The sequence below is a fragment of the Eumetopias jubatus genome, unplaced genomic scaffold, assembly GCF_037043125.1.
Source record: "Eumetopias jubatus isolate StellerSeaLion01/CBP00866 unplaced genomic scaffold, mEumJub1_p1.0 scaffold_4, whole genome shotgun sequence".
NCBI classification, from domain to species: Eukaryota; Metazoa; Chordata; class Mammalia; order Carnivora; family Otariidae; genus Eumetopias; species Eumetopias jubatus.
This window is the reverse complement of record NW_028274810.1, coordinates 28,538,461-28,552,168: the sequence shown is the minus strand read 5'-3', so window position 1 is coordinate 28,552,168 and position 13,708 is coordinate 28,538,461. Positions and strand designations below refer to the sequence as shown.

The 13,708-nt window shown below is 48.3% G+C and overlaps 1 protein-coding gene across 1 annotated transcript in view; it reads right to left on the bottom strand.

Annotated features, from left to right (window-relative positions):
* Positions 1–10,927, bottom strand: part of BCAR3 (BCAR3 adaptor protein, NSP family member) — a 109,826-nt gene extending 98,899 nt beyond the window's left edge. Inside the window, exons 1-2 of the mRNA XM_028087680.2 lie at positions 10,771–10,927; positions 2,682–3,012 (exon numbers count right to left, since the gene is read on the bottom strand). Of these exons, the coding sequence (XP_027943481.2) occupies positions 2,682–2,998 (317 nt within the window). The 5' untranslated portion in view covers positions 2,999–3,012; positions 10,771–10,927. The remainder of the gene's footprint in view (positions 1–2,681; positions 3,013–10,770) is intronic.
* Positions 10,928–13,708: the final 2,781 nt, after the last annotated feature.

The following is a 13,708-nucleotide window of genomic DNA, read 5'->3' as shown; positions in this document are numbered from 1 at the left end:
TGAATGATAAACAAACGTAATCCAGTGGTGCTTGCTAAGTCTTCCACAGCCTGGACTTCAAACTCAGGACTTGTGCCCACCTCCTGATAAGATCTTCTGCAGAGATCTGACCTCTGTCCAAGTCATTTTCAAATCAAAAAGCTCTGAACTCCTGGCAGGTTGACGGCTTGGACCTTGGGTGTTTATCAAGAGCTTCCTCAAGATTGAAAGGGCAACTCCATTGCCAGCCCCGGCTCCCCAGAGCTTCCCTCTTGTGAGAGCTGACACCCAGCCAGGACCTTAGAACTTCAAGGAATGGGTTTATGCATCACCTCCATATGGCACAGAGTAGATATGTAGCTCATTACAGAGTTTAACTGACCAAATAAAAAGTGGCTACAGTAAGACATGGAATCATTGGCTCCGACTCCACCTTGTGCAGCCTGGTATGAGTGCTTGTTTTTGGCTGGCCAGAAGCTCTTTCTCTTTGCTGCCTCTTGACCTTCACAAGAGGGAGTGATGACAGTGCCCCTTCCGCATCCCTACCTGTTCAATGCCAGTGATTCAATATGAACAATACTGTGCACAGGTACGCACCTCCACACTGATCTGGGCCCCCAGCAGGCTGGCTGTGAGCTCTCCGCGCTGGGAGGTCACCCACCTACACTTTGCAGAGCCGGTGCAGAGATTTCTAATGCCCAGGACACCCTGGGGAACCTTCTGAGCTGATGTCAGAAACATTTCAGGGCTCTCCGACGCTTTCTACAGAGACTATGTGGGCCTCCACTTATTTTCTTCTTGTACGACAACAATTACGCACCTAAAACGAATTCTGAGCTCCTACCTGCCTAGTTCTCTCCCAACATCTGTACTGTCTGCCTCTCAACTTGCTACACCCCAGCCACAGGCCACACCAGCTTCGTTTGGGGTTTTTTCAAACATGCCAGACTTGTTCCCAACCCCAGTTCTTTGCACTGCTCCCCCTATGCCTGGGACAACTTTCCTCTGGTTCTTCCCATGGCTGCCTTCTCTCATTATGCAGGTCTTAGCTCGAATATCATCTCCTCAGAGACCTGTCCACATTATAAAAAAGATACAAGCCTAATAAATCTTCAGTCTGTCACACTTTCCTCTATAGCACTTAATATAATCTGCGATTAACTTGTTTATTACCTGGGCCTTTCACTAAAATATTAGCTCTGGGAAGACACCATGTCAGATGCCCCATTGCTATCCTGTTAGTTCACATACTTCCTCATCCTATAAAAGGGCAAGAGCAGATTGCTGAAACGATGTGGTTGCCAGAACATCTTCAAGGTTGGACCAGCCCTTCAGTTCAGATACTAAGAGGGACTGGGCAGAATTTTCTTGGTGAAGCACCAGTGTTTACAAAATCAATGTACATGCTCAATATATAGATATTGAACAAAGAAATGAGCTAGCATCAAAGTGGCTTTCTTTGCTGCAGGGTCGGACAAAAAGAGGCACCAGGAGATACAACAGAAGGAACCAGCCCCTTCTCTGACAGATAACATCACAGACTGCTGATCTTCCCCAGCAGGAAAGGGAAGTCAGTTTCTAAACCAGCTCTAACAAGCAGAAACTAATCACAGCCAGGCCCAATACAAACCCGGACAAGAAGCTTTTATAACCATAAGGCGTATTTACCCAGATCCCTTGTGGGTAGGAGAAATCAATCCTTGTTCTAAAGTATTCTGAAGCTGACCCGATGATGTAGCCATACCAAATTTTGCTTCAGCATGCTGGAGAAGCAGTTCCTAATTTATAGCCATCTTGGCATCTCCACAGAATTGGGTGGACATAGTTCAGAATCTGATGTTATAATAATAATAAAAAAAATGCCCTTGTGCTTCCTTTTGAGGGACTTAGTGATATTATGGGAAGTTGGCTGTAAAAATGCTCTCAAATACTAGATACTAAGAAATGGTTTAAGTTTTTAGGTGTTACAGTTTTTTATATTTTTTTAAAAATAAGAGTACTTATCCTTGAAAGACACATAGCAAAATATTTACAGAGAAAACAGGGGCTGAAATTTACTTCAAAATAATTGCAGAGAAAGGAAAGTGGGCGGGAGTACAGACAACACAGGACTGGCTCAGGCCCAGAGTGGCTGAAGTGGGGTGGTGGGTCTTTGGGAGTCAAACTATTTGCTCTACTCTGTACAGCTGACATATTCCCTAACAGAAAGGCTTTTTTTTTTTTTTTTAAGATTTTATTTATTTATTTGACAGAGAGAGAGACAGCGAGAGAGGGCACATAAGCAGGGGGAGTGGGAGAGGGAGAAGCAGTCTTCCCGCCAAGCAGGAGCCCAATGCGGGGCTCGATCCCAGGACCCTGGGATCATGACCTGAGCTGAAGGCAGACACTCAACGACTGAGCCACCCAGGTGCCCCCAGAAAGGCTTTTTTAAACAGCCCTTTAAGCCAAGTCATTTTCACTTGTGGAATTAAAGAAGTTACCTGAAGGGGCGCCTGGGTGGCTCAGTCTGTTGAGTGTCTGACTCTTGATTTTGGCTCAGGTCATGATCTCAGGGTCGTGAGATGGAGCCCTTCACTGGACTCCACGCTGGGTGTGAAGCCTGCTTAGGATTCTCGCTCTCCCTCTGCACCCACCCCATCCCCTCCCCACAGGGCCTCTAAAAAATAAATGAATAAATAAATAACAATAAAGAAAGAAGTTACCCGAAGGTGAAGGTTTCCCCTTTCCAGTCTTGCAGGGGGTGTTCCTGGATGATGGCCGGGGTCAGAGGGGAGTTCTGCCGTGGGGACTTGGAATGGGGCAGGGTCCCCATGTGACTGAAGTTATCACAGGACCTGATGGGAGGAGGGCCTTTTTTCTTCCGTGGGAGGGTACCATGTATAGACACGTCTTGATAGGCATCTGTGTGATGCTCAGCCGGAGGGGACTTGCTGCTCAGAAGGTCCATGGACGAGGCCAGAGGGAACTGGTGATTCACCGGCATGTTTCTGGGAAGGCTCACAAATTTTCCCGCAGCCATGGCTCTCAACTCCTCTAAGGGGAAAAGAAAGAGTGAAGGCATGAATCTTAGACCATCACAAGAACTGACTTCCTGCTCACAAAAGGAAATGGAAATGTACTGTTTAACAAAAGAACAGGTTCGTGGAGCATTAACAAACAGTGCATGGCATCAGTGGTGAAATTTAATACAAATGGGAAGTTTATTCATGTCCCTTTTTTGATCCTACAGAGGAATTCTCCTGGGTTCGCAACAGATCCCCGGATGGAAAAGGGCAACCATGTTTCAGAGACTCCAGAGGCACATGAACCATTTTATTATTTCAGATGACTGAAGCTGATGGAAAAGCATGACTAACAAAAAAGACTATTGAGGAAGTACTCAAGGTTTCGATATAAGTACATTAGAGAACACAGTATAAATGTTAGATAATTAGCTCATGTCTTCCCACCACCCTGTACACGATAAGAACAGGTGGAGATTATTGGAATTCCTCAGCTGCTAGAAGGCCTTCAGTGCCAGACCAACCCCTCAGTTGTGCTACCCAGGGCAACGGGGCAGAATTTTTCCGGCAAAGACCTGGTGCTTACAAATAAATCAATGTACTCTAATTAACGAAGACGGGCCAGGGTCAGGGGTGAGGAGGTGGGTCACTCCTCCATACATCAGTGGACTCAGCTGCAGAGGAAAGCCACTGGGGTGAGGGATCCATGTACACTGTCCCCCAGAGGGGTCGGGAACCTGCCTGTCACCAGCAGGGTTAAGCAACACGCATGGTGCCTGTGTAGTCAGGGAGGAGTGGGAAGGAAGAGAAATAAGACAAAAAGAGGGTAGAGGGGAGAGCACAGAAGGAAAAGGAAAATGTGTACTAGGTCGTATGCAAAAGCAGACCCAACAATTATGCCCAGTTATGATCACTAGTAGAAATGTTCGCCCCGAGCAAGAGACAGCACGCACTCACCTCCCTCCAATAAACAAACTATGGTTTTGACCTAAGCCAAATTATATGTCATTTTTAAGGCCAGCGTGTAGAGGAGAAGAAACACATGCCTGAATAAAAATTAGAACTAGTCCCTGGAGACATTAAGGATCCAGAATCTGTCCCACCCGCCAGGGTACCAGACTGGTCTGGACAACACAGCAGCACAACTCGGCCTGCCTGATGCACTGGCCTCCCCGAGATTGGGAAGCAGAACATTCCTTTGCTCTGTAGTCTGTTTCAAAGCCCCGTAGCCCCCATTCCTCACAGGCCACCCTTTCCAGGGCGAAGAGGACAGCTCAGAGTGAAAATCATTACTTAATAGTACCCCTGCAGAGTCAGTTCCACAAAGGAACTGGGGCCTTGTGACACCGCTTGAAGACAAGCAAGAACACTGCTCCAGAAGCTCATGGGTAGCACGCAGATCCGGGATAAAGGTAGCGCAAGGGAAACAGCAGACAACAAAAACATCCACAAGCGGGCGCTTCACCTGCAACAGACAGAAACACACAAGCGCTGGGGGCTGGAGGGCAGGAAATCCTTCACTCAAGGTATATAATCCTAAGGCTGTCCTCAGTCCTTTCCCACACCTGGTCATTCTGGGGCCTGAACGCTCCACGTCTAACTGTGACCACACAGAAGGCCTGGCTCACGGAGGGGGCAGACCAATAGGGCTATGAGTCCCCGTGAGGGCCGCTCCCGGGTCTGGCCAGTACCGGGCACACGGTCAGCACTTACTCAATGTTAGTCATCATTATTTAAAAAGAAATCCAAGCTCCCTGGCCCTCCCCGCCTGACCAACAGTGATGTAAGCTGACTAGGATTTCCTTACCCTGTGCGCGCGCGCGCGCGCGCGCACGCACACACACACACACACACACACACACACACCTGTCCCCCACAGCTGTGAATGCTTGCCTGTCCAAGCTGTCAGCACCCTCTTCAGAGGGAGGCCTAGATCATTCCAAAGAACCTGCTGGGGAGGCCCAGAGCAGCCCACAGAATCTCTTTCTATGCAAAGGGCCATAGTGTTCATCAACTATTTCCAGGTTATTATGATGGGTAAAGGTTGCCCTGGCTCTGGTGTTTCTGGCCACAGGTTTCCTCTCTGCTTATCCAAGATCTCGATTTCAAGATTGGGCCAAAGTGCTCAAGAATGCCCTTCAGCGAGTTTTCCATACCTCAGTTTATTCTCTGAGTTGAGGGTTAACACCTGCCCTGCCTACTTTCAATTCAACAAATACTTAAATACTTCCTCTATATAAGATACTCAGAGAATCAATGCCGTATAAGCCCCAATCCCTGACTAGGAACTCTATCCTACGACTCATCAATAGGGACCCTTCACATGCTGGAGGGAAGAATAATTACTTTGAACAGAATGACTTGAGGAGGATCTCAGAGAGGGCGATGCTGGAGATGAAGCATTTTGGAGGGATTTTTGAAAGGTCGAGAATTGTATGGAAAAGCCTTCTGAGAGGATGCTAGCGTGGCAGATGCAGAGAGGCAAGGAGGTGCCTCCAAGGGCTCACGAACCACAAGTTGGGCTGTGTGGCTCACATGGAGACGTCAAGAAGCATTTCCTAGAAGCCCAGCTTAGGACTATATCATGAAGTCTTAAAGACTGCATCCAGGGGTCTGGACTGGACTGTAGGTGCCAGAGAAGATCTGGAAGGGAGCAACAGAAGCCAGTCCGTGCCCGGGTAGGTAACTCTGGTACTTCTGGAAAGGAAAGAAGGGAGGCAGGCAGGCCAGTCAAGCTATTGGCCACAAGCAGCAAGGAAGGATTTCAAACTCTGTCCTCGGGCAGTGGCCAGGCAAAGGAGGGACAGAGGGAAGGAGGAGGAACTTGAGGCCACACCCACGGAGGACAGTAGGACGCCATAACATGCTAAGCGGTGAAGAAGGGGACTCCTGGGGGAGGGAGGCTGACAAGTCGGCCACTGAGCTGGGGAGTGTGAGGAGCCGATGGGGCAGTTCAGTCTAGGAGGTAAGATACTGGTATGTTCGCTGAGAAGCCAGGACAGGATGTAGATTTTTTAAGAATCATCAACATAAAGGGAATATTTAAACCAGAGAGTAGATCCCTTAGCTTGTTATTATCAGCTGTGATAACAGGTGTGAAGGTACCTCTTAAACTGTCAGGAACCATACAATATCCATGAATTATCTCTCTGCTCTCTCTCACCATGGCTGCTTCAAGCCCAACGCAAGGACTGAGTTCTGAAAACCTGAAGCGGGGGCAGTCCTCAAGCTGGTTGCATGTAAGAATCCTCTGGGAAGCTTTTAAAATCCTGACGCCCGGGGCGCCTGGGTGGCTCAGTCAGTTAAGCGTCTGACTCTTGATTTCGGCTCAGGTCATGATCTCAGGGTGGTGGGATCGAGCCCGGCATCTGTCTCTGCGCTCAGCCTGGAGTGGGCTTGTCTCTCTACTCCTCCCCCTGCTTATGCTTGCTCGCTCTCTCTTTCTCAATAAATAAAATGCCGACACCCAGCGAAACCAGAACCTTGGTGGGTAAGACCCTGGCATTGATCTTTTGAAAGCCACCAGTACTGTCCGAAGTGGAGCCAGGATGAAGACCACCGGATAAGCACGTCTCTTTGGTACCGAGCACCGTACACTCAGATTTGGCTACCCGAGGACAGAACAGAATGACAACGAGGAGGGGTCAGGAAATAGAAGCATCACTTCATTCTTCTCTTCACCACACATGTATGTAAGGCCTCCTACATGGCGGGCACTGTGACTGGTATTGGGGACAGTGTCAAACAACAGTACTCATGAGGTTACTACTCGGTGGTGGAAGCAGACAGACCACGTGCAGGTGACTCCCAGTGCTACTGGAGCATACAGAGTGGGGCCCAGGGTCTAGACCCAGCTAGTGGCCAGAAAAGGCTTCCCTGAGGATGCGATGCTGAGCTGGATGATGTGAAGCAGAGTTTAATAACTGGCGGGAGAAGATTGTTCAAGCTGAAACCTCCAGAGAAGTCTCAGCTGCAGACAAATTAGAAATATGTAAGTTGGGCTCCCCTCTACAACCCACTGTCCCTAAACTGGGACTCTTCCCCCATTAAAATCCAGACTTGCCCTGTGTGTACTCACTTGGAAGACTAGCTCAACCTGGGCCTTATGTCAAGCTTGAATAAGCCTAAGAGTGGCAGAGGTGGGTGCAGATTAGAGACAGAACTTCTAAAACATACAGCTAAAAGGGGGGCAGAGGGTAGAAGGGGAACCATAGGTGGAAGGAACTCATTTACAACCTTACTACAGGGTAGTCCCTGTATTTCCTACTTGTGCTTTATTTGCTTTTATCTTTTCCAGACTCTAGAAACCTAAGGCAAATCCAAGGGATAGAAGTACATGGTGTGTAGGTGGCATCTAGGTCCAAGGTAAGTACCTTTCATTTTCTTTTGAAGATTTTATTTATTTGGGAGAGTGGGAGAGCAGGAGTGGTGGGGGGAGAGGGAGAAGCAGACTCCCCAAGGAGCAAGGAGCCCAACTTGGGGCTCCAGGGCTTGATCCCAGGACCCGGGATCATGACCTGAGCCAAAGGCAGACACTTAACCAACTGAGCCACCCAGGTGCCCCAAGTACCTTTCATTTTTGAGAGCAAAGCCACTTAACCACATTTTACTCCACAAGGCAGAATCTCAGAGTGTTGTATGTAGGTAGGATCTCAGAGAATCAAACCCAGAGAAAGGAAGTAAATGCTCATTCACTCACTATATATTGTCTGAGGGCTCACAGTGTACCGGGTATGAGGACATAATCAACTAGGCAAGGTCCTGCTCTCATGGAGCCTAAGTTGTGATGGGGTAGGATGGTGGGGCAGAGTTGGGGGGGCGGTTCCAATCAACACAGACAAGAAAACAAACCAGAATTATCTGGTATCCCAGCGTCAGTGTCCTAAAGAACAACAAACCAGCATGAAATGACAGAACATACTGGTTGGGATGGAGAGCTAGTTTAGATTAGGGTGGTATGGGAGGGCTTCTCTGAAAAGGTTCCTGAAAAAAGAGAACCGGTCAAGAGAAGATGGGAATGGAGTTCCAGGCAGGGGACTGGGCAAATCGAAGGTCATGAGGTGGGCATATGTAGTTGGAAAAGCATGGTGAAGACTAACCCCAAATCTCCACTTCCTGGCTCCCAGGTTTTCTCTACTTGGAGATGCTTCTGTCTCAACGTTCCTAGCCATTACGTACTTCTTATGTACTATGTGATTTTTTTTCTGTAATCAAACATGGTGTGACTCAGAACCTAGGCTTTGAAGTAAGACATTCACGGGGTCAAATCCCTACTCTGCCATTTACTTCCTAGCCGTGTGCAAGCTAGGAAGCTCTTTCCTTGGCCTGGAACAAGTTACTCAACCTCTCTGACAGTTTCTCATTTGTAAAAATGGATTAAAAAATACCTCTTTTGTGGGACTGCCCTGAAAAGTAAATGCGACTGTGTATGGAAAGCCCTTGACATACGGCAAGCACTCAATAAATAGCAGGTCTCCCCCCAGCAGGTCAGGGACCAGGTCTGTCTTGCTCGTCATCGTATTCCTAGTACAAAGACAGTTCACAAAGAAGTCACTGCTTCTGGGAAAGACTGCAGCCAGGAAGGATGGGGAGGTAAATGTTTTAACTCAGAGCCATAGACATAAACACCAAACCAAGTAGGACATAGACACGGACCCATACAGGCACACCGAGAGAGCCTATACGCAGTCTTTAAAAGAAAAGTCCAGGTGAGACTTTGGCCACCTGACGTCACCTCTCTCCACCATGCAGGTAAACAGACACGGTGTCCTGATTCAGTCTAATGCCAGACCTTGGAATATATACAAAGGTCAAAGATTCTGTATCTTGACGTGAAGATATGAGACCTTTGTGAATGGTCAAAGAGCTGAAATCTCAATAGGGACAAGAGTGAGCCTGACAAACTCCCAATCTCTGTGCTACCTTCCTGGTTCTGCTCACGTGCTGTGCTTCGAAGTGCTCGGTAAGAGCAGCCCAACCCGCTCGCTTTGCACAGGTGTCCCCAAGAAACGCATGAGCACGTGCAAGTCAAGGCAGAGACAGGCAGCCCACTTGTTTGGATTTTTCCAGTTTATTTCTAAAATGAGCTACTTCCCAGTTAAACTTACAGATGGTCACCTGATGTGGGCATTAAAAACTTTCTGTCATATTTGAAACTCTGGAAATGTAACTGCCTCAGCTGCCCAATTATGACCCCAACAGAGAATTTTTCATTTGGATATATAGGTTTATAACCTCTCTGCAGAGTCAGACAGAAAGAGAAGATGGAACCGCCACACATTAAAACTTGGCTTATGCACTTAGAATGAAGTTTTCCTTCAGTGCAGAAATTAAGAGTATCCCTAATTTCGAAGTAAATTTATGAAGTCTAGCCAAGTGATTGAAGGATGAATAATTCTTCCATGGATTGTATTTCAAGCAACACAACATAGAATTTACATGATAAAGTTCTTAAGCTTAGCATTCATTTGACAAGTAGTCCTTTCTATATGAATAGGAGATTGAAATCTTGGTTAGTCATTGGAAATGCCAGGCTTCTCAGCAGGTTTAGAGAAAGCTGGAGTCAAGAAGGTGAGGGAGCCCCTGGCATGGCAAGCCTTTTACATTATACTCCATTCACTCCCCTGCACACCCCATACAACCGCTTGGCCTGTGGCTTCTCCACTATTAAGCCCGGATGCTCTGCTGAACCCCCTCTCCCAGCACCGAGGCCTCCTCTTCCTCCCGCCTCTGTCCTTGGCAACGTGCAGGGAGATTATCCGCTCTCAAACTGACCTTCCCTCCGCCAATGTATTTTCCTTGGACAGATCTGTGTAGCCTTGGGAGATAAGAGTCAAGGTTTAAAAGAAATCTCTGAGCGCTTGGCTCCACTCTCTATCCCAGCCAATAGCTTTGGGCGAAAGCACAGGCGAGGTGAGGCAAACGCTCTTGCCCCTTCGCACCTTTCTTCAAGGCAGTTAATACCAAAATCAGAGTTTTCCACCCCAGCCACGAACCACCGTGTTGCCCAGCTGCTTCGGAGTCCACTCGACCGCTGCCAGACAAGCGTCTACACTTGATCAAACTTTTAACGTGGTGGCAGCCGCTGCCGCTAGGGAAAGAGGGGCTGAGATTGAACGTCTTACAGTCGCGTCCACCGTGCTTCTCTTCACCTCCCCTTCCCTCCCCTCCCCGACGCAGAGGGAGAGACACAACCAACTATTCATTCTTTCTCAACAAAGGCAGAGAGGGAGGGGGATGTTGTCAACAGTTACTGGGCAGGCGCCTTCGCTTTCTTTGCAAAGTTTCCAAGAGATTAGTGGAGAAACTCGCCTCCTCCAAGCCCCGGGCTTCCAGCGGAGCCCCTAGGCCCCCGCGCCCCCCGACCCCCGGCAAAGAAGGACGGGACCAGCCGAGCAAGGGTGGCGGGCCGAGTAGCCGGGACGCGCGGGGGGGTGGGGAGTGGGGGTCGGGAGAGACCAGCGCCCAGGAAGATGTCGCTCGAGAGCAAGGAGCAGAGATGCTCACCGCTGGGCGCTGAGCGGCTCCCGCCGCGGGCCACGTCTGGGGGGTATCAGCCAATTCCGAGGGCCCCGAGGGCACAAGCGGCGTCCGCACTTCAGCCACCCCCGCCCCTAAACGCCAACTCTGCTGGGGGCAGGGGGAGCGCTGGCTCAACTTTCCCCCTATCCTAACTTTCTCTAACAAACTTCCCAGCCCGTCCTCCCAGAGGAGGGGGGAGGCCGAGGCGCCCCGGGACGAGCAGCAGCCCCGCGGGACAAGAGACGCGGGGCGCGCGGTAGACACTCACCTCCCCGCGCGGCGCTCGGTGCCCGGGTTCTCCGGCTAGGGGCTCAGCGGCGCCGCTCGGCGGCCCCCCAAGCCGCGGCTGCTCCCGGGGCACTGGCCGCTCATGGTCGGCGGGGCGCGCCCGCAGAGAAGCCCCGTGAGCGCGGCTCACCCGTGCGGCTCCGGCGGCACGGCTCACCCGTGCGGCTCCGGCGGCTCCGTCTCCCGCCCCGGCGGCTGCAGGCGCGGCTCTGAGCCCGCGGCGCGCGCTCCAGCCCTCAACTGGTGATTTGCGGCGCCGCGGCCCCACCCCGGCGAGCCGATTCGCGCGGCCTCGCGGAATCCCCCGCGACATTTACATGGCGTGACCTGCCTTGCCCTCCTCTGCCGGGTTCTAGAGTTTGGTTCTCCTCGTATCTCCCCAAAACACCAGCCTTGAAGTGTAGACTGGCCACTTGCTCGCTGTACCCCTCCTGAGGGACAACCCTACCTATTCCACTCCTCCCCCTTCCCCGCGTTAATTATCCAGCAGATCGGCTTTGCTGTCTGCAGACACCTGGCTGGCTTGCAGTTTAAAGGGCTTTGATGAGACAAAGATCCAGGTAACCACAAATAACCAAACCATGGAAGAGGCAAATCAGTCACAGTCACCTGGACAAATTGAAAGCAAAGTGGGAAATGGAATTGGCATTTCAGTACTAGGTAGGATTTAGTGGGGTAAAAAAATGGAGCCAACTGGAGGTCTCACACTATCAGGTATCAAGACCCATTATAAAGCTACAGACATAGTAATTGGCAACAAGGATAGACAAACCGACCAACAGAATAGAGAGTCCAGAAGCTGATCTACATTAAATGGTCCCAATTTATGTCAAAGATGCTACCCTGAGGCATTGAGAGAAGACGGTATGTCTTTTCGGGAAGTGATGCTGGATCAACTGATACCCACAGGCAGGAAAAGGAAGAATCTTGACCCCAACCTCATACCATGTCAAAAATAGTCAATTCCAGATGGATTTTAAATCTAAATGTGAAAGGGAAAACAATAAAACTATTCAAAGTAAAAAATCAAAAAAACATTTTCATGACCTCGAGGTAGGCAAAGACTCCTTAAACACATACAGTACTAACTATAAAGGAAAAAACTGATCATTGGACAACATTAAAATTAAGAACTACTCCTCAGAAGACAGCGTTAGTGAAAAGTCAGGCCACAAAGGGAGAAAAGATCATTGCAACACATGTATCCAATAAAGGACTTGTACACAGAATCTATAAAGAATGCTTACAGACCAGCAAGAAAAGGGCAGAATATCTGACCGAAAATGGGGAGAATATTTGAACAACATTTCTCAAAAGGGGACAAACAGGCATTTCTCAAAACAAAATGAGAAACATACGAAAAGTTTCTCAATTACTAATCATCCCAGAAATGAAAACTGAAGTTGCAATGTCTCACTCTACACCCACCAGAATGGATAAAATTAGAGAACTTCGAACAACACCTTACAGACCTGTTTGGCTAAATTAACGTGTAGCCTGTGACCCAGCAATTCCATCCCTAGGTACCTTGTCTACTCAACAGAGATGTGTGTACATATTCACCAAAGACACGTCCAAAAATGTTTATAGCATCTCTCCTTATAACAGCCCCAAAGAAACCACCGAAATGTCCTTCAGTGGGAGAGATATAAGCTCTGGGTAATAATATACAGTAATAACAACTACTTCTATACCCAACAAGATCATGGCTCTCACAAATAGGATGTTAGTGAAAGAAGCTGAACACAAAAGGATACATACTACATACTTCCATTTATGTGAATTCCAAAAACAGTCAGAACATATCTATGTTGTTAAAGGTAAAGATAGTGGTTATCTTGAGGGCTGGATTATCTTGAAGGATAGCGGTTATCTTGAGTGGGTTATCTTGAGGGTTGGGTTGGGTAGTGATGGAAAGGGAGCCCAGAGGGGGCTCCAGATGCTGGCAATATTCTATTTCTTGATCCAGGTGCTGGTTATATAGATGTGTCTATTTTATAAAAATTAACTGTCCTTCATTTTATAAAAACTAATTGGTTTGTGCATTGCTCTCCTCGCATGTTCTACTCCAATAAAAATGTTTTAAAAATTGTGCCATGTTGGGTATTTTTTTTTTAGAGGGGGTAGGGGCAGAGGGAGGAGAGAGAAATTCAAGCATGCTCCACGCCCAGCACAAACCTGGGGCTCAATCTCACCACCCTGAGATCATGACCTGAGCCAAAATCAAGAATCGAAAGCTTAACCGACTGACCCACCCAGGCACCCCTATGTTGGGTATATTTTATGTCATTTTCATCCCTTTAAGAAAGAATTATTGGCAAGTCTATAAGATTCTAAGTACAGCATCTTTAAGAATGAGTTTCTACATTTTCCTCATAGGTGTTTTTGTGGGTTGGTTTTGATTTTCCCTACCTCATGAGAAGCAAACACATTTTATTCTTGTTGAATTTTCCTGAAATGTTTAGTGCAGTGAATGTCAGACCAGCTGGTATATATCTCAACTGAATTATCAGAAATACACTTACTTTCTTCTGATCTGAAGTGTCCCTGAAAACAGTGACAAAACCTATGTTGGATTTTCTTGATTTTCAAAATTCCCTAAGCACCTACTATATGTAAAGTTTCTACTTTTTTTTTAAGATTTTATTTATTTATTTGACAGAGAGAGAGAGAGATACTGAGAGCAGGAACACAAGCAGGGGGAGTGGGAGAGGGAGAAGCAGGCTTCCCTCCAAGCAGGGATCCCGATGTGGGGCTGGATCCCAGGACCCTGGGATCATTACCTGAGCTGAAGGCAGACGCTTAACGACTGAGCCACCCAGGCGCCCCTAAAGTTTCTACTTTGTGGAGCATGATAGGGAGGTAGCAATAAACAAAGACTAGACAACTCACATGTAGAGAGATCTTGGGCAAGTCAC